A 24,801-nucleotide genomic window follows, 5' to 3' on the forward strand; every position below is an offset into this window, starting at 1 on the left:
TGAGATTTTGTATGAGTCGCTTATACACATTACTCATTTATCTTTTAATAATAATACTTAATAAGAATGTAATTTCTTCAACAAATGAGTTCCACAAATAACTATATTGTTATATTCCAGCAACACTTATTTATTTTAAAATAATTTATTTAGTTAGATCTGTATAAAAGTGAAGAGAGTCGTTTCATAAACATTATTCTCTATTAGGCCCACCACTGCTAATTATGGTGTTAGCCCTATGCCTTTAAAGCTAAAGGGGTCCTAGTAATCTTAAGTTAAGTCGGAAGGTCAGTAAAGTTTGACCATTAACTGTTCCACCTAGAATCAAACTCATGTTCTCCATAATAATTCGTCGTTGATGGAGCTAATTGACCACATGAACAAAATTTCTTGTTTTATTTATTTAATTTTTTAATTTAACATCGTGGTGATTTTGTTTGAATCTACAACAATTACTAATCAACATTTATTTATCCTCTAAAAAAATTAACATTTATTTATTCAATATTGGTATTAGCATTTACTTTCTATTTTCATAAACTCCTAAAACATACAACACTCATGACATTCATATTTAAAAATGGTTTTTATAATATATCGTTTCCATTTTTTTTGGAGAGAATATCCTTTCCATTTATATAAATTAGAGCAATTATTAAAATATACTCATGAGATATTTTGTATTTTTTCTCTCAAGTACTCCAGCGGTTAAATTCACACAATGAGGGGTATAAGTTTGAACATTGACACATGCGTATCAATATCAAATGGAGCTTCCAACCGAGTTGCAATTATAGGACTATAAAATTTATTTGAGCATTAATATGAATTATGAAATTATAATTATTTGAAATATTTTTACTAAAAAAGCATTGATTGTAATGTGATTGAACTCAAGTGGTTAGTGAGTTCCAAATTAATCAGGAAACCCGAGTTTGATTTTTCAGTAAAACAATCTTTAGATCAAACTCCGGTATACAAAGAGTCCTTTACAACAAAAATATTTTTTTTTCACAAAGAAAAAAATTCCTATTTTGAGAGGTAAAAAATTAATTACTTCACAAATGTTTATAATTTAAATTTAATTTCAATTGTATACCGATATTAATCATATTTATGTGGTTAAAGGTCACTGCATGAAATATATTAACAATATAAATATAAATTCCATATTAATAAAAAATGGGAATACAATCTTGGTTTAATTTCAAAGTAACTTTTTAAAAATTAGTAACAAATTTGCTTAATTTTTTTTTTTTAGCAATTCTCATGGTCCAAGACAAAAAATTGTAAATTATAATTATTGATGATGGTGCTATGAATAAGAAACTTCTATAATAAGCTGAAAAAATTTAATGTATATAGTATAATATTTAAGGCTTTAGTAAAAAAATTAAGACATTTTTTTTACAAAAGTTTAAGGCATTGTTGTATTCTTAGAAATATTTTATCACAAATTAATTTTAGCATATGTGGTCATATCAATGAACAAAGTTCATTTGATTAAATGTCATAATATTTTCAAATGAAATTCAAGATGATAAAAACAACAATTGGGACAAAGACTATCACTGAAATGAATAGAAAAGACCGTGTTGGCTCTTTTTTTGGATTCGATTTATGTCCTTAATTTTTTATCGGGTTAGATTTACGTCCCCTTGGAAAGTTTGCACGGTTTCTTGGAGTGTGATGTGTCGATCTTGGTCTGAAGGGGGTCTTGATTTGAAGCCCACCCGTTTGATTAATGAAGCATCTATTCTGAAATTGGCTTGGGAGCTTTTAGCAAAGAAATCGCAATGGTCTACCCTCTTCAAAAGGCGCTTCTTCTCTAATGGTATTCCGATCAATCGACATTTCAAATCGTCGGTTTGGTCGGGTATTAAAGTTCACATTGGCACCGCTTTGGAAAACTCATTGTGGATTGTAGGAACGGGAGAGAATATTTAGTTTTGGACGGATAATTGGTTAGGTGAACCGTTGGTGAATTTGATTCAATTAGACCCCGCATTACATAAGCATATTCAAGGAAGGGTGTCAGACGTTATAGTTAATGGTGCCTGGGAGTTGCCTGCGGCTTTCAGAGATTTAAGGGACATCAAAGATCGCTTGGAAGCTATAGTTTTTCCTACTGGACAGCTGACTGATGTGTTGGTATGGAGACACGCACAAGTTGGTGTTCTCACTTCGAAGCTTGCTCTCTCTTTTCTTCGGCCAAGAGTCACGGTACAGCCTTGGGCGGAAGTCATTTGGAGCTCAGCTGTTCCTCCTTCTCATTCTTGTATTTATTGGAGGCTCCGTCATGGGAAGATGCCTACGGATGAAAACCTTAGAGTCCGTGGCTGCATTGTAGTGTCAGTTTGCAGCTTATGTTTAGCTACTGATGAATCTTCCGATCATCTTTTTCTTCGGTGTCCGTATGCAACACAACTATGGAATTGGATAGGTAGTATGCTTAATTGTGCTGTCAATGTTTCTACAGTGGATTCTCTTCTATCCTGTCGGCCGATCAGGTGTTCTTCTCAGGTTTCAGACATTTTTCTTGCTGCCACATTGCATACTCTTCACACAATTTGGTGGGTTAGAAATTCTGTTCGGTTCTCTAATGTTAAACCGCCCATTCATGCTTCTAAAATCCGTATTCATGCTTTTATTGCTATGTCTGGGAATATTTCGAAAGGTAAGTGTTTGCACTCTGACTTCTCTCTTCTTGATTCATTGGCGGTTTCCCCAAATTGTCGGCAAGTGAAAGACATAATCCAGGTTGTGTGGAAGAATCCGACTTCACCGTGGTTGAAGGTAAACACTGATGGTTCTGTGATAGGAGGGGCAGCGGCTTGTGGAGGGCTGTTTCGTGATTATTTGGGTACTTTCCGTGGTGCTTTTTATTGTAATGTTGGTGAGCATTCTGTTTTCTATGCGGAGGTTCATGGTATTATTTCCGCTATTGAATATGCTGCTCGGAATGGTTGGAGGCATATATGGCTTGAAAGTGATTCCACTAGTGCTCTTTTGATTTTCTCTAATTCTTCGTTGGTTCCGGTGCTGTTAAGAAAAAGATGGCATAATGCTTGAAATCTTGGGGTTCAGGTAATTTCTTCTCATATTTTCTGCGAGGGAAACTGTTGTGCTGATAAATTGGCAGCTTTGGGCCATAATATAGTTGGAGAGATTTGGCTTGATTCTCTTCCGGACGCGGTGAAGATGGACTTTTTTAGAGACAGATGTGGGTTGCCCAATTATAGATTTCCTTAAATCTTTGTTTGGGTTGTTGTCTGTTTTATTTTCTGTTTCTTTTGTTTTGGTGGGTTTTGGCCTAGTCCCCCCACTTTTTGTAAATATTTTCCCCCTTTATTTAATATATTTTTCTGAGGTAGGCGGTTTAGGATGGCGGCAACTCGGGGTGCCAACCTAGTTGGGATGTCGATGTTGTCTCCTGAAGCCTGTCCTATCTCCTTGCTTATCAAAAAAAAAAAAAAAAGATTTACGTCCCCTACTTTTATTTTCTCCATAAATTTTATTTTTATCTTAAAAAAACTGGTTAGTGTAGATCCTTAAAATGTCAATTATTTTCTATTTTTAATTTGCAAAATGTCTTTTTTTTAGGGAATTAGCAAAATGTCTTGAATACTATTTAAAATTAAAGACATAAGATTTTATTGATTATCATAGTTTAAAAGTTATATATTTAATTAAGAAAAAAGATATCCTATAAAACAAATGCTTTTTTAATGTCAAATGTTAGTAATTAGTTGTTAGATTTTTTTCTTTCCCGAAACAAAATTAATTGTTTTCTTCTTCATCCAATTTTGTACCAAAAACCTATAACATCATGGAAAAATCCCTAAAAAAAAAACATCATGGAAAAACACATTCAAACCAAACCAATAAATACATTGAATTAGACAATTGATATAACATTAAATTCTTGCATGGTTTTGCATCTTTTGTAGAAAAATAAAAGAAAACAATGTCATGTCAACATGCTATGTTATGGTTGAAAGTTGAGTGGAAAAACATACAATTTGCTTGTTATAAGAATTATATTTGTTGGAAAAAAATTATATTTAGCTTATTGTTAAAAAATATGTGTATGATTGAAACCTTTCATGATTTTGTTAAATCTAATTGGTCAAAAATTAAGACAAAGGGTGGATGAATCCATGTGATTGATTGAGAAATCAAACAATGATAATAATTTGATGGTTGTCATTGAAACATGTTTTTTTTTGAGAGGGCAAAGTGTCATTGAAAGATATTAATAAGAAATCAAAAATTCATTTAGTTTTGTCATTATAAGACTTTTACAACTTTCCACTTATAAATAAGGTAATTAATAAAAATATTAATGCAGTTTTAAAGCATATGTGATTATTAATTTTAATAATAGAATGAATGATGGATACAAAAATATGACGTTGAATAAAACATAATATTTTTTCACTTAAAACACATAATAATTTAATAATATTTAATTAGGATATTAATTTTAAAAATAGTATAAACTCATTTAAATATTTAATTAGGATGAAGGAAATAAAATATAAATGATTGTATGGTTTACTATTTTTTTTGAAAATGCGCTTAAAATTTTAGGGTAGCACCTTGCTCCCTTTTAGTTAAAGAAAAAGGAACTTTTTTACTCAAAAAACAAAAATTAAAGGTGCCATAAAATCGATTTTCTATTATGTATTTCTTATCTTTTTCACTCCAAAGTTATCGATTCAATCAATTTTTTGAAAATAGGATGCATTTCTTCTTGTCTATTTACTGGTTTCCATCTCAAGCATAAAGTAGCAAAAAAAAATCAAAAACCAAAATAACATATAAAAGAGCAAGATATTAAAAGTAAAATAACAACATAAGAAACATAAGAAAAATTAAACAAAAAAGAATAGATAGATAGAAAAAGTTGTGAGTATTGAGGGATTAAAATAAAACAAAAGGGGGATAAAAGTGATTATATTTGAACGTGGTAATAGAAATCCTTCGTATATATTAATTTATATGTGATGCATTTCTTCTTTTCTCTTGATTGGCTTCCATGTCCAAAATAAAGATCCGAACAAAAACAAAGAACATATAAACACCAAAAGAAAATTGAAAAGAGAATATAAATAAGAAACATCAACCTAAGAAATCACATAAAAAGGAACATAACAATAAGAAATGTTAAATAAACAATAAAACAATAAAAAATAAAAAAATAAAACAAAAAGATAATGAGGTTGAAAGCAGTGATTTTTTATGGGAGGAAGAGGTAGATGAAAATAATAAAAAATCAAATTGTCTATATATAGGGAAAAAATAATATCATGATCAATTTTGATTGGTTGGTGAAAAATAAGTGAGTCATGATTCAATTTTAATTGGCTAATAGAAAATGAATGAGTCAAGATCCATTTTGATTGGTTGATGGAAAAACATTAAATGAAATGGGGAGTATGAAGATGCCACGTGTACTTTTACTCAAAGATGTAAGCTTTTGTATTATATAAAGATAAAGATTACTTCCCTGACCGAAAATAACTTTCAAAATTATTTCTCCTCAAAAGAGTGTCGCTTTCGGTTTCTAACACAATTTTAATATATATTTTTCAATTGTTCCTCTAATTAAAAGTATGTGCATCTTGTATGAAAAAAAAGTATCGCTATGTGGAACAAATTTTATAATGTTTTAAAAGTGTCAGCAAAAATTCATACAAAAATTTAAGAGTTTAAAGATAATTAAGCAAATTTAAATTTAATATTGACTGCAACTGTATGCAAAAAAAAATTTGTACGTCGAAAAACTAAAGTGGATAATCTTTTAGGGACGAAAAAAGCTTAATTAACCTCTAAAAAAAATTAAGCCAATTATAAATCAAATAAAAAAAATGAAATAATCAATTTCATGATAAATGTTGTGTATTAGATTTATTTTAAATAAATTTTAAATGTTAATTATTGACAATTAATTTTAATTGTTGATTATCAATTAGTTTTAATAGATAGTTAATTTCCTTCATTTTTTTCCAAATTGATGACACTCTTAAAACTCTATAAATATTTTGTTTAGAAAGAACTTTAGAAACAACCTTCATAGCACTCTTAGAAAGAACATTACAATGTTGTTTGCTTCACCATATCTTTTTGTCATTTTTTCACTATTGCTTGTGTCAAGCAATGGTGATCCATATGAATACTTTAAGATGGCCCAACAATGGCCACCCACTTTCTGTTCAATTAATCTTGAAAATTGCTTTTTTGACATAAGAAACTTCACATTGACACAAGTAAATTATGTTAGGGCCCCTAGCGGTAGTTAACTGCCGTTCTGCAAACCGCCGGCAGTTAACTGCCGCTGGAACTCAGCGGTTGTTAACTACCGTTGAGTTCTGTGTTTTAACAAGACCAGAATCATCACTTTTCCATTTTCCAGAAACACAAACACTAAAAACACTCTTCCAAATTTCTCCAAACTTCATTTGATCGAATTTGAGCCCAATTTCTTCAATTAATTCATAAGTAAGTTCGTTCCTTCCTATTCACATGCAATGTAGTTTGTTTAGGGTGTTAGTTTTTATAATTTTGAGCAAAATGTTAGTTTTAGGTTAGGTTAGAAAATTGAAAATTAACCATGATTTAGATGTTTTAATGTATTGTTTATGCTGGAATTGTTGTTTAGAGTAAGTGTAGGTACAATGTAGTTGTTTAGATGTTCAAATAACACTAACCGTGCTCCTGATTTAGAATGCACATAAGGTGTTTGATGAAATGCCTAAGTGAGAAAATGTTGCTTTTTTTGTGTAATTTATTTTCAAATATGTTCAATTTTATAATGTATATATGTTGTAATTATTATAAGCTTCAATTTTTACATTTTTTGGCAAGTTTAAGAATGACATAATGTTATATGCTACGTAAATGCCTAAGTTGAATGATTCTAAGTTTGAATTTTTATGAATGCCTAAGTAAAATTTGTGATATGTTACATATTACTTGCCTTAGGTTCAATGTCTTAGGTTCAATGCCTTGGATTTTTATGATATGTTCAATGTCTTAGAATCATGTTACCGTAAAGCATACATTGCCCACATATTTATGCTTTCTTTTAATTTGTTTTTGTACAGATATGGCTGGGGAGGAGGATGCACGGGAGCGGCGTATTAAAGAGGGTCGGGTGCGCAAAGGTAAACCTGCTATGACAAATAGCGCTTCAAAGGAGATGGAGGTTGAACACCCGTATGTTCCATAGACCCGGAGACGTAGGGACTTGAGGATAGGTGGAGAAGAGGGGTTGGGTTCACAGGCACAGATGGATTATTCCTCCCAGGTGGTTGATCCAACACCAGTGCATGATTATGCTGGGTTATGCGGATGAGCGTTTTGCTGGATATGATCGGATGGAGGGGGATATAATGTTTTATTAGCTGCAGGACGAGGCAGAGGATGAGGAGGTGGGAGATGATGAGGGGGTGCCAGAGGATGTTGTGGCGGATTATCTTGAGGCAGATAATCTAGTTCCCGAGGGTGATCCTGAGCCTCAGTCTCAGCCATGACGTCGTCGTGTTCCGTTGATACCGCCATACCCTGTTGGAGGGTCTCCCATTCCTGGAGGACCTGAGACCTTGTCATTGTTGTCCGACTACGCGAGGCACGTGGCGAACCCTCTTTGGGGGAACCATCATAATGTAAGTGTTTAAATTGTTTAAAATTCTTTAAATGCTTTAAAGTGATTATTTAAAAGAATGTAGCGTAAATGTCTTAATTATTTAAAAGAATGTAGCATAAATGTTTTAATTATTTAAAAGAATGTAGCGTAAGTGTTTTAATTATTTAATATTATGTAGCGTAAGTGTTTTAATTATTTAAAAGAATGTAGCGTAAGTGTTTTAATTATTTAATATTATGTAGCGTGAGTATTTTAATTATTTAAAAGAATGTAGCGTAAGTGTTTTAATTATTTAGTATTATGTAGCGTAAGTGTTTTAATTATTTAAAAGAATGTAGCGTAAGTGTTTTAATTATTTATAAGAATGTAGCGTAAGTGTTTTAATTATTTAAAATAGTGACAATGTCTTAATTAATTTGAATTTCAAATGTGGTATGATGATACGTGCTATGTGCGAGAGGTGGCACACGGAGACCAGTAGTTTTCATCTACCTGTGGGGGAGATGACGATCACTTTGGACGATGTGCATAATCTCCTACACATTCCTATTCACGGCCGCATGCTGGACCACGACGAGGCAATGGATCGGGACCGTTCGATTGATTTGATGACCAGGTTGTTGGGCATGTCAGATGTTGATGCTAGGGCTAAGGTTAGGAATGAATCTGCTGGTAATATCAGTCATCCCTCACTGAAGCGGGTTTATGAAGACCACCTGACAGAGGCTAGACGGCTGGAGGACCCACAGACAAGGGAGGAGCTGCAGGAGAGAGGCATGAGGAGGGTGTGGTGTGTGAGGAGTTTCCTTATATATCTCGTCGGTTGTGCACTGCTCACTAACAAAACGAACAGACACATCGACTTCATATATCTTGATTGCATGGCAGACTTGCAGGCGATTGGGAAGTGGTCATAGGGAGGGATGGCCTTAGCTTACCTGTACGATTATCTGGATGATTCTGTTATTCTGAATAACATAACGATGGCTGGAGGTACGACTCTTCTTATGGTTATAATTTAATATTTATCTTCATTTCTTTATGAATTTATTTTATAATTTTTATTATCATGTTATATTATTTTTTCCTAAGTTAGACTACATTTATTTAGGATTTAATTTAAATATTTATGTGAAGCTTTTATAATGTATTTTATTTATTTGTTGCAGGGATGAATTTTGGAGCATTTGTCAGGTCCGTACCCAAGGAAGAAAAATAGGAGCTGGACGCCGGATAGACCATGTGCTGGGAGATGGCTTACTAGCAAAGGGCATAAAGATGTGCACCATTACCGCTTACTTCTTGATCGCTTAGAGGTGGATGATGTCAGGTTTTGTACTTATGGTGATCACAGAGAAGTGCGCCCATTTCAGGTTCTGTGCACTTACTCGGTATGGCTGATGTCCGGGTCGAAGGAGAGGGTGTACCATCATTTACCTGAGGGGGTAAAGAGGCAGTTTTTCTTTATACAGGATGTTCCCAGACATCCGTCGGATGTCGCTCAGGTGCCTACGCAGTTGCTGACCACTGTGTTGCAAAACGCTCAGGCGTGGTTCTACAATGATCGGGGAAGTGGGTGTGAGAAACCATGGCATCATGACCCTGGTTACATGGCTTCCCTTTCTCTCTTGTGAGCCGTCACAAAAACCGTAGTTTCTTCTCCTTCATCCACCAAAGAGGGGTGATTTAGGGTCAATTCTTGACCCAAAATCACCCTCTAACTCGTTTTTCTATTTTCCTTTTATTGAAATAAGTGATTTTCACATCTATTTCGTTTTATTGTGATTTCGTCGTCTTCGTGCGACGTTGGTTGTTCGTCGTCTTTGTACGACGTTGTTTGTTTTTCTTGTATCTCTCAGGTATTTGATCGCTTCAGATTGTCAGATCAGCTTCGATCTAGTGCAGATCCAATCAATGACATTGGCGTCATCCACGTTGCAGATCCGGAAACATAGTTATTCCTTAGATTTAAATATAGTCATATGTGTAGGCATTTGTACTTTGCCGTTTTATGCTATTAACATGGATGTTGTGAGCCTGTTCACAGATTCATCATTTTTGTTTTTAGCGAATTTGCATTATATCGATGTACTCTTTCAATTTGAATGAATGGATATCTTTTATTTTTGTCAAAAAAAAATGAGTTGGATTATTTGATATAGTTTATTTTGTGCAATTTTTTCAATATATATATATATATCATTTAATTTCTATCGTCAAAAAGAAAAAATCATCTAACTTCTGGCGTTTTTTTATAACAATATGCTCACAATTATGAACTTATAATTCATTCTTACAAGATTACAGGGTCTACGAACTTCATAAACCTATCATGCAACTTGTTTCTTTGTAATGATGATAGCAAGTTCATTCATCACTATCTTAAAGAATGAAAAAACATAATTGAAGACAAGTTAATTATAGCATTTCTTTCACGGTGCTTACTGCCTAAACCCCCAACAGTCCGACAAAATAGACGTAAATTAATCCTCATAAATAGACGTAAATTTATTTTAATACTATACCATATCAGTCCGACATATTTCAAGATGAGATCATCTCTATTTCCTAAAAAAATAATCTATTACTATAGTTTTAGAATAGATAAATGATATAAATGTTAATATTTCTAGAATTTGTGACTAGGGGTGGAAATGGGTTAGGCCGGACCGGGCTTTGTAAGGCCTAAGCCTGACCTACTTCAAAAATTATATGTCTGAGCCTGGCCTATTACCCGTCATAGGCTCATTTTCGAGGCCTGGCCTGGCCTTTTTAAAGGTCCGATGAAGTCTGAAAGCCAATTTAAAAGCCTATTTTATTCTAAGGCCTCGCAACACATGTAAGCCTACTCCTAAATAGGCCAAAATTCATCACATGATTATAAACACGAAAATTAACATCCAAAATCATCAAATTAATAATTCATTCAAAACAAATATAACTCATAAGTGAAAACTAGATTATAGCTTATTAGGTAGAACAAACCTATCCCCCTTACCTTGTTTTCCTTAAGCCTAAGCTAATCTCCAAGAATCTTCACTCTCTCCAATGAATCCTAGCTTTCTCTTCACTTTTCTCCCAATGGGTTTTTCTCTTTCTCTTCTATTCTTCTCTCCTCTCTCAATTCTCTCTAACATCTATATTGAGTGAAAGTGTGAAATGAGCTAACCCTAATTTCCTCCCATGAGTTATCTATATATACTCTAACAATGGGCTAGGTTATCTCAATTCTTAACGAGCCTCAAAACTCTTACCACTTAATTCTAAAAAGTTACTACTCACTTAACTCTCTAAAACATCTCATAATTACTGTCTCAAAATAATTATCTCGAGTTACTTCTAACTTAATAAAAATAACCAATCACATGAAAACACTAGGATATTCTATCTTCTAAAAATTACTAGTTTACCTTTGCTCCTCAAATTACCAAAATACCCTTAGTTCTGAAAATGACTAAAATATATCATTCTCGCCTAAAAATCCAATAATCTCAAATCAAATACACAAACAAGCAATTAAAAACATGTAAACACATATTATAAATAATAAAATAATCCTAACGAAAAACGGGCTGTTACAATATCCACACACGAAAAAAAACGCGGTTTTTTTTAGAGATAAAGCTAACTTAATCCCTAAGTCACTCCGTTTCTGTTAAGAACTCTCCCTATAAAAGGAGAGCTCGTCTCACTTATTCTTTACACCGAAATTCACAGTTTATGCTTCCTGTGCTTTTCCTCTCTTCTCCCTTTTTCGACTTGTGTTGACGAGTCCTTCTTCTTTTCTTCTACTCCTTCTTTTCACAGGTGAACTGGGCCGGCACGGTTGTTAGTCTACCTTGCACAAACTCAGGTAGTGCCGCGAAACTTCTTAAAGAAAGCATCCTCGTTGTGACTCAACCTGGTAATATCTTCGGTGGTGATTTCGATTTTATTAAAGGTACTTTTCTGAACTCGAAAAACAACATTTTCTATTCTAGATTATCTCTGATCTTTACCCGACTATAATCATAATTTAACTTGTGTTTACAACTGAATTCATTGCTGCTTGTAGTTTACTAAGGATTCATGACACACAATTTTAATTATTTCAGAATACAAGGCCTAGTGCCGAAGATCTTCCTGAAGATTTAGCTATGATTGTAACATCATGCTGGAAAGAGGATCCAAATGATAGGCCGAATTTTAGTGAAATCATACGGATGCTCCTTCGGTATCTCTCTACCATTTCGCCAATAGAACCAGTTGTTCCAATGCGGATGGCTTCATCTGAGAATATTGTGTGGCCACCAGAATCTCCTGGTACAAGTGCATTAATGTTTGGACGAGACGACTCTGGAGAAACCCCGAAAGCCAATGTGGAAGACTGGTTCAAAGGGTATTTCGTCTGCTTCAATCAGTGTTATTGATGCCTCAAAAGATCATAAATAGGAAAACAAAATAAAACCATATTCACCAATTGTAGCAAACTAGAAACTCAATAAGAAAATGTTCATTATTAGCAACTTAGAAGGCACCTTTATTCTCAGCAAGAGTGGCAAGTTCTATTAACATTATTAAGTTGTTAATTTTTTTTTTTTTTTGACTTGATGTATAAGGATGCTCAGAGAATTTTGGGGTTAAGGTTGCTGAGATGTAAATAATCCTGTGAAATAAGGTTCATCCAAAAGCCTTCACCTCTTGTTTATATGTGTGTATGCCATGGATAATAAAAAGGAAAAGAGGAATGTTCATGGTGGCATCATGAAACTTTGCAATGTATCTATTCTCTTCAGTATTGATATTTTGTTTGTGATAAATTCAGGGTCTATTTTTTTTTTTTTTTAGAATAAAATTTAGGTGAGTTCGGCTCTGGAGGCTCAGTAGGATTAGGGAATGCCTCAATGCTCAACAAGCGATTATAGGGTTAAGGTCTATTTTGGAGGGTAATTTTGATGTGTGGTTAAAATGTTATATGATCAAATCATATATCATATTCTTTTAAATTTTAAAAATCTAAAATATATATTAAAATATATACCTAATCCTCTAAAACTCTTCCCTTGTACACACTTTTACCATTGTCTACATTGACAAAGCAACCATTCAAAACAATAACACAAACTTTCACAGAAAAAGTATCTATGAAAAATCTATTCAAACATAACATGATGAATAAAGAAAATAAATCAAAATATTTAAAGACCCATTAATAGCTTATGTTAAACCCTTTCAACAATCTTCTTGTAGAAATTGTAGATTATACGGGAAGGATAAAGAAAAATTACAACCTCAATGTCAAGCATGTAGAAAGTAAAACATGAAGAAATCACAAACTACAAGAATGTATTTCAAAAACAAGACTGAAAGTAAAACATGAGGGATTGAAGATATATGTGTTTTGATTCCAATAAATGGTTTAGTTATAGAAGAAAAAAATTGCATCAGATTCCCATAGTTTGTTTGTTTAAAAGTGATAACACAAACAAAGATATATCTTCCAAAACCTAAAGGTCATTAATTAAAGACAAAATAACATTCTTACAATTTTCTTACAATTGAAATGGAATGTAGATGTGTTTGTGAATAGAAAGAGTAAAGCTAGAAAATAAAATGGATTAAGTAAGATCAATATCATGAGATAGTTTATAGATTAGTCATATTCTTAATAAACCTCCAATCGGGAGAAGACTATCCTTATAAATTGCTATATGGCACCAGCACTCGCATCCTTTAACATCAAGCTCTTTAATTATTTGTGAATTCAAATCAAACCAGACTAGTTCATCATCATCTTTTCTGAAGAATATATCACCTTTCATCCCTGCTCCAATAGGATGTCCAATGCAAGGTAAGAGCTCAACATTGAAGATTTTAGCCCATGATTCCTTCACACCAAGCTCACCCAAGATTCTTATGTTAAAAGTAGTTGTTTTATCATACATTATGAAAGCAATTGACCCATTTAAGAATGTTAAATGACAAATATCATAACGGTCAACCATGTCCGAGGGCAAAGGTGTTGTAAGGAACACCTCATTACATAGATCAAACGACACCAAGCGTGCCTCCACATTACTACTATTATTGTCATCCTTTAGACTCCACCAATGACACACTCCATTTACGTAGAATTTTTCATTTGAACTACTACAAGGCATTTTAATATCAAGTTTCCTCCAACAATTACTTCTTAGACTATATATCTCCCACATTGGTTCGACATCTAAATATTCTCTCCTTGGCTCATCTACACCGGCATTGTCATAGAAATATAACCACCGTATCACCTTATAATCATCTCTAACATGATCATAACCAAAACCATTAAAATCCACTATGGGATCCATATAAGGTGATTGAGAGAGGAAAGGGCTAGATGGAATGACCTTGAATTCATTTGTAGTAGGGTTCCAAAGTACACATTTTACATACTGGTCAGAGTCTTTTACAAGACAAAGAGTCCCATTGACACTAGTTCTACTCAAAATATCAATTAAACTATCATCCTCATGAAATGGAGGCGGCCAATCTACTTTTACCATATTCTCAAACCTCCCTCCTGAAAGTAAATACAATGTAGAGTGAAATCCTTCACGTGGCAAATTTATCTGGTTTAGGAGGATAGAAGTGTCATCGTAATAAGAATGATTATTAAAAAGGAAGTAGTTGCGATACATGTCCATGAAATGAAGGTTTTCAAACAAGAGAGTCCATGATTTGCGTACACATTGAAATCGTTTTAAAGATTTTAGAGGCAATTTTGTCAGGATAGAGAAAGCAAGATCTTCTGGTATATGGTTGTTAAACTTAAGATTTGTGACACCCTCAAATTTCTCCATCTCCAAATCACACAACAAGTTTTGTTGTTATACTTTTAAATCTTAACGAGAATGAGATTGATGTAGCCCACTCAAGCCTGTTACAGGTATTGCATCATAAAAAAGATCAAATAAAAAATTATATTTTTATCACCTGATAACAAACTAATAAGTAAAAAGAGAAATTAACCTGCAAAGATATATATATATATATATATATATATATATATATATATATATATATATATATATATATATATATATATATAGGGGGTAGATATACCTCTATGCTGTGAACTACTACTGCACCACTTGAGAACTGCTCTAGATCTATTTCTTTTCTCTCAATTTTTGACTCTTATTTGAAACTAGAACCCAAATGTATTCTCCTCTTATCTTGTGTGTTAGTGTACTCTATTTATAGAATTTTCATGTTAATGTGGATATGGAAGGAAATTAAAAAAAAATAAACAAAATTAATTATGAAATCAATTATCATTTAACTGGTTTATACTGTCATTATTTTCCTCTCTTATTAGTTGATTGTTTTCTATTTTAAAATTTAAATTTAAATTTTAGATTCAATTAGCTTTAATTAGTTTTTTTTATGTTTTCATTAGAAACTAGGCTTATCCTAGAAGTAGAAACGGATGGGCGCAACATCTACAACTTTTTCATACCTTAATACCTCTCAGTCCGAGATTATATGTCGCTTTAAGAAGAAAAAAAATTGTCCCAAATTATATGCCGCTTTACAATAATGTTATTTTTTCTATTATATCATTAACTATTTATTACTTATTTTTCATTCAATTCTTTAATTTAACTTTCTCATACAATTTATTAAAGATAATTTTGAAAAATAACTCATAATATATTTTTTCCACACAAAATTAATTATGTTTCCTATGAATGAGCGAGACAATAAGCGAAATAGTGCACTCAAATTGGATCCGAAGGTTTTTTCCCAGAATTCTGCGCTTCCCCCAACTGATTTTGCTCGTACCCAACTGAATTTCCCATAATGCCCCTGCGTGAGTTAACTCACGCAGAGATTCATGCAGAGATTAACACTAGCGTGAGTTAATTCACACAGCGCGAGTTAAGTCACGCATAATTAACACTAGCGTGAGTTAACTCACGCAGAGACATTTTTGGAAGTTTGGTTGGGAATGAGCAAAATAAGTTGGGAGAAGAGCAGAATTCTTTTTCCCATTTTATATATGAGTTGTTGGATTAATCCAAGGCTGCAATGTGGCTGCAGAAGTAGCGGTAGAAAACTCTAAGTGGGATCGAAAATATCCCACTTTTTTAGGCCTGATAATTTCTTAGATACTCTATAGTTTAGTTTGATAATAGTGCAAAACTTATTTAATTTTTTTTTTTTTGGTTTGTATATGGGGCAAAACTTATTTAAAATTTAAATTTAAATTTAAATAAACTAATAAAAAATATGATGTATTATTGAATAATTTGATGATAATTACATACCCAATCAAATTCAAACGCACCATTATATTCACTTGCTTAGACCATCCACAATGCAGCACTCCATTTGGGTGCTTAAACGGGCTCCGACTGTACACATCATTCGTTTTATAATTAATACTTAATAAGCACTCAATCTCTCCAATCCAGCACCTCAAAATAATTATTAATTGGATCCTTGCAATAACTTTATACCATCAAATTTTAACAATAATTTATATATTCATTCATAATTATATAATTTTAAATATTGAAGTAATTTAATTATAAATTATATAAAAAGTTAAAACTTGAAAAAACAAAATAAAATAAATGATGGTAAATTATTTGTTGTTTTGCTTAAATCCAATCGCTGTATGTTTGTTTTGTTTTTTTTCCCATTCAGATGGGTAAATTATTTGTTGTTTTAAAAAAAGTTTTGTTGAAAATTTAATGTTGATCAATTAAATATTACTCTTGCAACTAATATATAATTTACTTTTTACTATTGAAATAATACAACAATTGAATAGAGAAAAAAAATAGAATTAATTGTACATGTAGTACCCATGATTATTATGAGAAAGAGGGTGCCTATAAAAGCACTAATCTTTATAAACACCGTATTAATTGGTGTCACAATAGGAGTGTCTATTTAGCATGATGCTAGATAGGGGAAGGACTCCCCAAGATGGTCTAAATCTTGGTTGTTATTTCCATTTCAGGTTATAACAATGAATATAATTTCTTCAAAAAAAAAAACAATGAATATAATTGATTGGTTGGAAGGAAATCAGCATGCACCAAAGGTGATTGATACTGGAATTGAATAAAATTAAATTCATTTTCATAAGGTTTTTTTAGGCAAATTTAAGAAATTAAAATATATCTTTTCACAAAATATTAATTTTTTTTCGACAAAGGATATAAACACAAAAACCGAAAAAACAAAATAACAGAGCCATTTTGAGCTAATTGATTTTAGAGACATTTATAAAAATACATAGAAAGGATTTACAAAGTTTCATATAATATCTCAAAGACACGTAGATTTATTTTCATTTTTCAACCAAAACGTGCAAAATTGCAATTTTATTCTGAGTAAGCATATACTCATGGGTCAAATTTCGTTATTTAATTTTGTATGCAAAGTTCTAACAACATAAGAACATTCAACATGAAATTTTGGAGTTTTTAAACGAGGGACGAAGTTTGTCAAAAAAAATGAGGGACGAAGTAAAACTGTAACTTGTTTGAGAAATTCCCAATTAAAGGAAATAAAAATTCATAATTAATTATTTCGAGTCAGAAAATTTTAATTTTTGTGAAATAACGTTCTAAACATGCTTGCAAATAAACCATGAAAAAAATTCAATCTCTATGTCACTTTTCTTGACTTCGTCTATATTACGGGGTCAAATATATGAAGAATCTCAAATTACAAGGGTAGAATATATATATTTTACACGGGAATTTTTCAGACTTCGCGTATATTTCAGTGTCAATACGCGTATATTTCAGTGTCAATTTGAACAATTAACTCTGAAATAAAGAATTGAAAGAATAAAGAATAATAAATAGTAAATGGTATGATAGGACAAGATAAAATAATTTTGCATTAGTATTGTAAAATCTATAATTTATCATAATTTTTTCCAAAGTGACGTATATTAAAATGCACAGAGTAATTAATAGGTTTGTTGCATTTGATCCAAAATTTAAACCAATTTTATTAATTTAAACAAAAGGAAATTGATGTATTTAATCCAAAATTTAAATCAAACAATCAATTTTGTTTTATTAATTTTTTTACTCGCCTTTAGCGCATGTTTGATAGTCAGGATATGGAGACATGATATGATATCTCATGTTTGATGCATCAAAGAGGTAGAATAAAATAAACAATTTTCCTATAAGCATAAGCTGAGTTAGACTTAGAAACTATTCTGGTAGGATTAAAAATTAATTCCTTTTTTATTATCATGATATTATGTTGTTTTTAAAATGCTATCATTCTTTACTTATTTATAATTAATTACATGTCGTTTTTATAATATTTAATTAATTACGAAAATAATTTTCTCATTTAAATATGATAAAATAATGATATCATGTTAGCTATCATGTTTGCATCAAAACACATGATATAATTAATGCTTATCATGTCCATACTGTATCATGTCTCTATTCAGCTTCATATTATATATATATATATATATATATATATATATATATATATATATAGTCTTTATCATATTATGACCATCAAACTGACCCATAAGATAGCAGTATCATTTTTGTGATTATTGAAATGATGACGGTCCCAATAAGGTCCAAATATGTGCTACATTAAGGGTACTTTGATACTGCCTTTTATAAATTAATCAACATGGATTTAACAGCTTAATTATTCATTTGAAATATAATCTTATGAATATAGAATAATAAAGAAATACAATTTTGTGCATTAAGAATAATAAAGAACAATAAATATCAAACAATAGAGTGTTAATTTCTACCTTAAAAAAACAATAGAGTGCTACCAAAACACGCTTTAAAACTTAATTTTCAACATATTTTCTTTTATTCATTAAAATTCGTGCGAGTTTCATCAAATTATGCGGGGTATCTATAAATTTGGTGGAATTCTTATAAATTCTAACAAATAAAATAGAGTGTTGAAAATTATGTGTTAAAAATGTGTGTGTGTGTGTGTGTGTGTGTGTTTTTTTTTAGGATGAAAGAGTGCGTTGTTTTCATTAATCATCAAAGCTACTTATAGAAAATGTCTATGGAGTCGGTGTCCTTTTTTATTAAATGAAATAATAATAACAATTGAAAACTCACACATATAAATAAAGAGTAGTCACGACGTCCGATCTAACAATTTTGATATTTTTTTACATGTTGAATTTGAGCTTATGAATAGATGCCTTTTCTAGATAGTATATATATAATAATTACTTCCCTGACCGAAAATAACTTTCAAAATTATTTCTCCTAAAAAGAGTGTTGCTTTCGGTTTCTAACACAATTTTAATTTATTTTTCAATTGTTCCTCTAACTAAAAGTATGTGTATCACTTTTAATTTATTATTTTCTCGCTTTGCGGAACAACTTTTTATAATGTTTTAAATGCGTCAGCAAAAATTTAAGAGTTTAAAAATAAGGCTATGTTAACTTGTGCCCTTATGACACATGTTAAGAATTTTATTAATAACAAATACTACTATTTATTATGAAAAATTAATCCTTAACTTCTTGAGAAATAAATAGCCACAATTTTCAATACATAATTTCTATTTTGGGTATCTTAACATGTATTCTAAGGACACAAGTTAAGATTTCCCTAAAAATAATTAAGCAAATTTAAATTTAGTATCGACTAAAACTTTATGCAAAAAAAATTGTATGACGAAAAACTAAAGTTGATAATCTTTTAGGGACCAAAAAACTTATTTAAACTAAAGCATAAAAAAAAAACTTGTGCTAAAAACGTTAAGTGTAGAAGCTTAAGCCAATTAGCCTCTAAAAAAATTAAGCTAATTATAAAACAAATAAAAAAAATGAAATAATCAATTTCATGATAAATGTCGTGTATTAGTTTTAAATAAATTTTAAATGTTAATTATTCACAATTAATTTTAATTGTTGATTATCAATTAGTTTTAATAGATATAATTAACTTCCTTCTTTTTTTTTTTTTCCAAATTGATGACACTCTCAAAACTCTATAAATATTTTGTTTAGAAAGAACTTTAGAAACAACCTTCATAGCACTCTTAGAAAGAACATTACAATGTTGTTCGCTTCACCATATCTTTTTGTCATTTTTTCACTATTGCTTGTGTCAAGTAATGGTGATCCATATGAATACTTTAAGATGGCCCAACAATGGGCACCCACCTTCTGTTCAGTTAATCTTTGCAAACCTGGTTTTAACCATAATGCTAGATTTTTTATTCATGGGTTATGGCCAACAAATCATACTGATCCTCAACCAAGAGATTGCAAGGGTGTTGGCCCTAATAAACCTGCTCCAATGCTGGCAAAAGTAAGTATCATTTTGAAATACTTGATACCTTATCAGAGTAGTAAAAAATGATCTTGTTAATTTTATTTTATTTTCTTTATTCCTTTTTTCAGATTTCGATTCCCAATCATTTCACAGCTGCAATGGATCCTCAATGGCCCAATTTATTATTAAACAGAGATAACTATGAATTTTGGGAAGCTCAATGGAGAAATCATGGCACATGTTCATCATTTTCAAGAGATGTATATGCTTATTTTAATCGTGCTCTGAAGATTAAGAACATCATAAAACTAGACAATTGGCTTAAAAGAGCCCAAATTGTTCCCCATAGTACACGAACTTATAAGATAGATTTATTCAATAGTACAATATATGGTAATATTAAGGCATATCCTGAACTTATTTGTGTGAGAAAATCCACCGGAAGTTATCTTTTAGAGATAAGAGTCTGCTTAGATCAAAATGGATCATTTTACAGAAATTGTACTGAATCCTCAAATACTTGTGGCGCTGATATAATATGGCCACTATGATGTGATGTGATGTGACATGATGTAATATATGGTTGCATGCATGCATGCATCAAATAAAGTATATTAACAATAAATAATGAGTTGGATTATTTGATATAGTTTATTTTGTGCAATTTTTTCAATACCACTGTGTAGTTATGTTAACTTTTGTCAATTTATATATACAAAACGTGATGCATTTAAACGAGCAACTCACTAAGAGAGGTTTTTCCTCACCCCCAGTCAAAATACCTTGTTCTCCTTTTATCATACAAGCTAGTACTAAGATGTGTACTAAGAAAAAAACCTAGCACTAAGATGTAACATTATATGCATAGGTTCTTCTTAAGTTATTGTATGCATAGGTTCTTCTTAAGTTATCAATATGCTCACAAGTATAAATTTATAATTCTCTCTTACAAGATTACAAGTTCTTGTGTCGTGTCTACGAACTTCGAACCTACCATGCAACTTTGTTTCTGTGTAATGATGATAGCAATTTCATCCATCACTATCTTAATGAATGAAAAAACATATAATTGAAGACAAGTTAATTATAGCATTTCTTTCACGGCGCTTAGAGCATATTTAATAGGAGAGGTGTTTTGTCTAATAGCATGTAAGGTTTGTATAAGCATGGTCTCTCTCTCTTGCATAATTATGGCCCTATTACATACTCTATTCATCAATGTTTTTCTCATATTTTAAAAAAATGTTGCACTGACATGTTTTTTTTTGGTCAAGTAGCCTAGTGGCTAGAGCTCACGTATTATAAATGTGGAGAAGTGGGGTGTTCAGGGTTCGAACCCCGGCCCCTGCATATAAAATGTAATATCCCAACCAACTGAGCTAAGCTCACGGAGATTGTTGCGCAAACATATTAATTGTGTTTTGAAATGTACGGATGTAAAATTTATTAGTAGGACCCACTTAGTATTTTTTTTTTTAAGAGTTGATGGATTGAAGTGAATGAATGTTTATTAGGCATTAACTTTCAAAATTGATTGAATAAAAGATATGTACACGTCGGGCCACTTCAGCTACATCCTAATAAGAGAATAATTCAAAATGCTCTTATCGCCTAACCCACAATAGAACACTAAATTAATCCTCATAAATAAACTTAAATTTATTTTAATACTACACCATATCAATCCTAAAAAAAGAATCTATTACTACAATTTTAAAATAGATAAATGATATAAATGTTAATATTTCTAGAATTTGTGACATTAATTAGACATTTATACATTAAAATTATACTAAGACCATCCACAACAGAGCACCCTAAATTGGGTGCTTACATTAAATTCTAAGACCATCCACAACAGAGCACCATAACTTGGGTGCTTACATTAAATTCGTATGTCCACGTCACTCATTTTACCGTAATACTTAATAAGCACCAATTTTCTCCAACCTAGCACCTTAAAAGAAATTATTAAATAGGTCCCACAAATAAATTTATATTATTACATTTCAACAAAATTTATTTATTTTATTAAAAATTATTAAATGGGACCCATGAAAAATGAAGAGAGAAATGATGCTTCCATAACCACCCTTCTCCATAGGCACCCATGTATTATACTCCACAATGGGGGTGCCTATTTAATGTGGTGCTAAATAGGTGAAGCACCCACTACTGTGGATGGTCTAATAGATAACTCCATTTCTTTTAGAAAAATGCAAGGGTCTCAACTCATACATTTCAATTTCAAAACTGGAACATCATAAATGCATCACAATATTTCCAAAAGAGAAATATTAATGAGTCTCCCTTATGACACTTATTATGATTTTTTTTTTCTTCTGAAGGAGACACTTATTATGAAAATCAAAATAAAAATATTTTATGAAAAATGACAAGAAATTATATGTTCAACTTTTTGAATGCTTAAAAGTTAAATGTTGTTTTTTATGTAAAATTTCTACTTTTTTACTATCGAGCATTTCTTAACATGATCCTTTAAAAAAAAACATACTCTTCACCTCATTTCTAAGAAGCTCTTATAAAAAATAAAGAATCATTCACATGTTAAGAAACTCAGTATATAATAAATTATATCAGTCCCGTGAGTATAACTCAGTTGGTAGGACAATGCATTATTATATGCAGGAGTCGGGGTTCGAACCCCGGACACCCTACTTATTCACCTTATAAGGTGAATTCTAGCAACTAGGCTACTTGATTAAGAAAAAAATTATATCATGGAAATAATGTCAAATTTTTTTTTGACACAGTCAATTTATTTCTTAAAAAGTTGAAAAATTAAGGAAAAAATTATATCATGGAAATAATGTCAAATTTTTTTTTGACACAGTCAATTTATTTCTTAAAAAGTTGAAAATTAATTTTTATCAGTAAATATTAATTACAACGGTTATAACTTGTCTGATTGATGACAACAATAATGCAGGAGTACCAATTAAGAATCTAACACACAGTCCCCGTAAGCTTAGCGCAGTTAATATAGACAATGCATAATATTTGCAAGTGTCGAGGTTCGAACTCCAGACATCCCATTTCTCCACATTTATTTATGTGAGTTTTGACCACTAGGCTACTTGACAAAAAAAAAATCCACCTCGTAACAAAAGTAGGTTAAAGCCAATCGTCAAGCAATTAAAATGGAAAATAAATCAAATGTAACAGCTAGTCAACAAAAAACCAAATGTAAAACACCAATTGGGTTAGAAAACAAATTATTTTAAACCTTTCAACATTCCATTTATACATCTTTCCATATATGTTTTAATTTCATTGAAAAGTGGAGGTACAATGTCCTCGATCCTCTACAAAGAACAAAAATTTATCAACCAAGTTAGATTTCATGGTGTCCAAACACATCTTTTTGTGAAAAAAAATTACTACTTTTGCAACTCATCTCACACATGGAATTGAAAAGGGACTAAACCAATACTTAAAAATTATAGTTGTTTAAAGTTTGAACACGATTATTAAAGAAATGATTAATTATGTTGATTTTAATGGTAAAATTAATATCATTTAATAAAATATCTTTATTAAGTTGGATGAAATTCAATAAATAAGGGTATAATAATGAAAAAAAGTAATAAATGCTGCATTGATATTATAAAGTGACAATTATTTTGAGAAAAAGAAAAAAGGTTAAAGAGACAATTATTGTGAGACGGAGGGAGTAAGAGACAATTATTGTGAGACGGAGGGAGTAATAATCAGTTCTTAAAATATATAAAATCTATCAACTTTTTCTATATTATTAAAATGTTAACGACTAAATCAATCCTCTATCATGTCCTTTGTCATTCTTTTTTGTGTGCTGGTTTCTGGTGGGCCGGTTAATTTTACTTCGAGATTGGGAGTCGGTGTCTAGCTGCAATTTTGTTTGGGGTGATTTGGTGTTTCTCCAGTGTACTGGGAGTGAGGGGTGCCCTTCTGATTTGTTCCTAAAGTCTGGCGGGCCGATCACTTTTGATTCGAGATCGGGAATCAGTTGTTTGGCTCAAGTTTTTGGTTTTGGGCTTTTTATGGTTTCTTTTGGTGGATCAGAGGTCGAGAGGTGGTGGAAGCTGAATGGTCTTTCAGTTAGGAGCTTTTCGGTTGTGGCTCAGCTTTGGCATTCAGGACGGGGGGTTTATTTTTTAGGGGTGTTTTTCTTTGGGGGTGAGTAGTGACGATGGATGATTGGATATCGTTTTTACAGTAGTGGTTTCATGAAGGAGTCTGTTTTAGGTGGTGACGTGTATTTTGGTGGATGTGGTCCTCATGGGTGATTTTAGGGTGTTTATTTTCGGGTGTTCCGCCTATATACGACGCCTTCTGTTTGTATTCTCAATTTCACCGGTCTCTGTTCGTCTTGAGCAGGGATCAGGCTGTTTAATAAAATTTGCTATTTCAAAAAAAAAAAAAAACAATCCTCTATACACAAATATTTAATGAGCTTCACCAAATAACAAATTGTTCAAGAGAACTGATTTTTATTTATAGGTGAAATAATTCTTTACCGTACTTACTTACATCACGACCAAATTATGAACTACCATAGTCTCTCTCCTAACAAAAACTCGAGAGTTTAGGCTTTGGCCCTCCTATGTTAAAAAAAAGGGAGAGTTAACAAAAACTAAAATAAAATGTTAACGACTAAATTGACATAATCAAAACAAAATGATTAAACTTAAATAGTTAATGAATTTTTCAGCGGAACCAAGTTTGATCTTTGATGGTAACAATTTTTGGACAGACTTTACTTATTTTCGATTAGACTTACATATTACACGAGAAACCAAAAATTTGACCGAATCAACACTTTACGGATGTATGACATGTGGCAAAGATTTAAATGGTTGAGA

General features: G+C 31.4%; 2 protein-coding genes across 2 annotated transcripts; one reads left to right on the forward strand and one right to left on the reverse strand.

Annotated features, from left to right (window-relative positions):
• Positions 1-12,467: 12,467 nt before the first annotated feature.
• On the reverse strand, positions 12,468-14,472 carry LOC146911828 (F-box/kelch-repeat protein At3g23880-like). Its single transcript, XM_085717976.1, has one exon. The coding sequence runs from the start codon at positions 14,470-14,472 to the stop codon at positions 13,288-13,290; it is 1,185 nt and encodes a 394-aa protein (XP_085574102.1). The 3' UTR covers positions 12,468-13,287.
• A 5,245-nt stretch (positions 14,473-19,717) lies between these two features.
• Positions 19,718-20,487, forward strand: LOC146911829 (ribonuclease S-1-like). The gene is made up of 2 exons (XM_085717893.1): positions 19,718-19,972; positions 20,065-20,487. Exons 1-2 carry the CDS (start codon positions 19,718-19,720, stop codon positions 20,485-20,487), a joined length of 678 nt encoding a protein of 225 aa, XP_085574019.1.
• The last annotated feature ends 4,314 nt before the right edge of the window (positions 20,488-24,801 follow it).

Source organism: Medicago sativa, chromosome 6 (assembly GCF_051527215.1).
Source record: "Medicago sativa cultivar Bolivia chromosome 6, Bolivia_mono, whole genome shotgun sequence".
In the NCBI taxonomy this organism is placed as follows: domain Eukaryota; kingdom Viridiplantae; phylum Streptophyta; class Magnoliopsida; order Fabales; family Fabaceae; genus Medicago; species Medicago sativa.

Bases quoted from the DNA above. Each gene is read 5' to 3' on its own strand.
- LOC146911829 (XM_085717893.1), top strand. From the start codon at position 19,718: ATGTTGTTCGCTTCACCATATCTTTTTGTCATTTTTTCACTATTGCTT. The intron at 19,973-20,064 runs GTAAGTATCATT...TCCTTTTTTCAG, and splicing joins CTGCTCCAATGCTGGCAAAA to ATTTCGATTCCCAATCATTT.
- LOC146911828 (XM_085717976.1), bottom strand. From the start codon at position 14,472: ATGGAGAAATTTGAGGGTGTCACAAATCTTAAGTTTAACAACCATATA.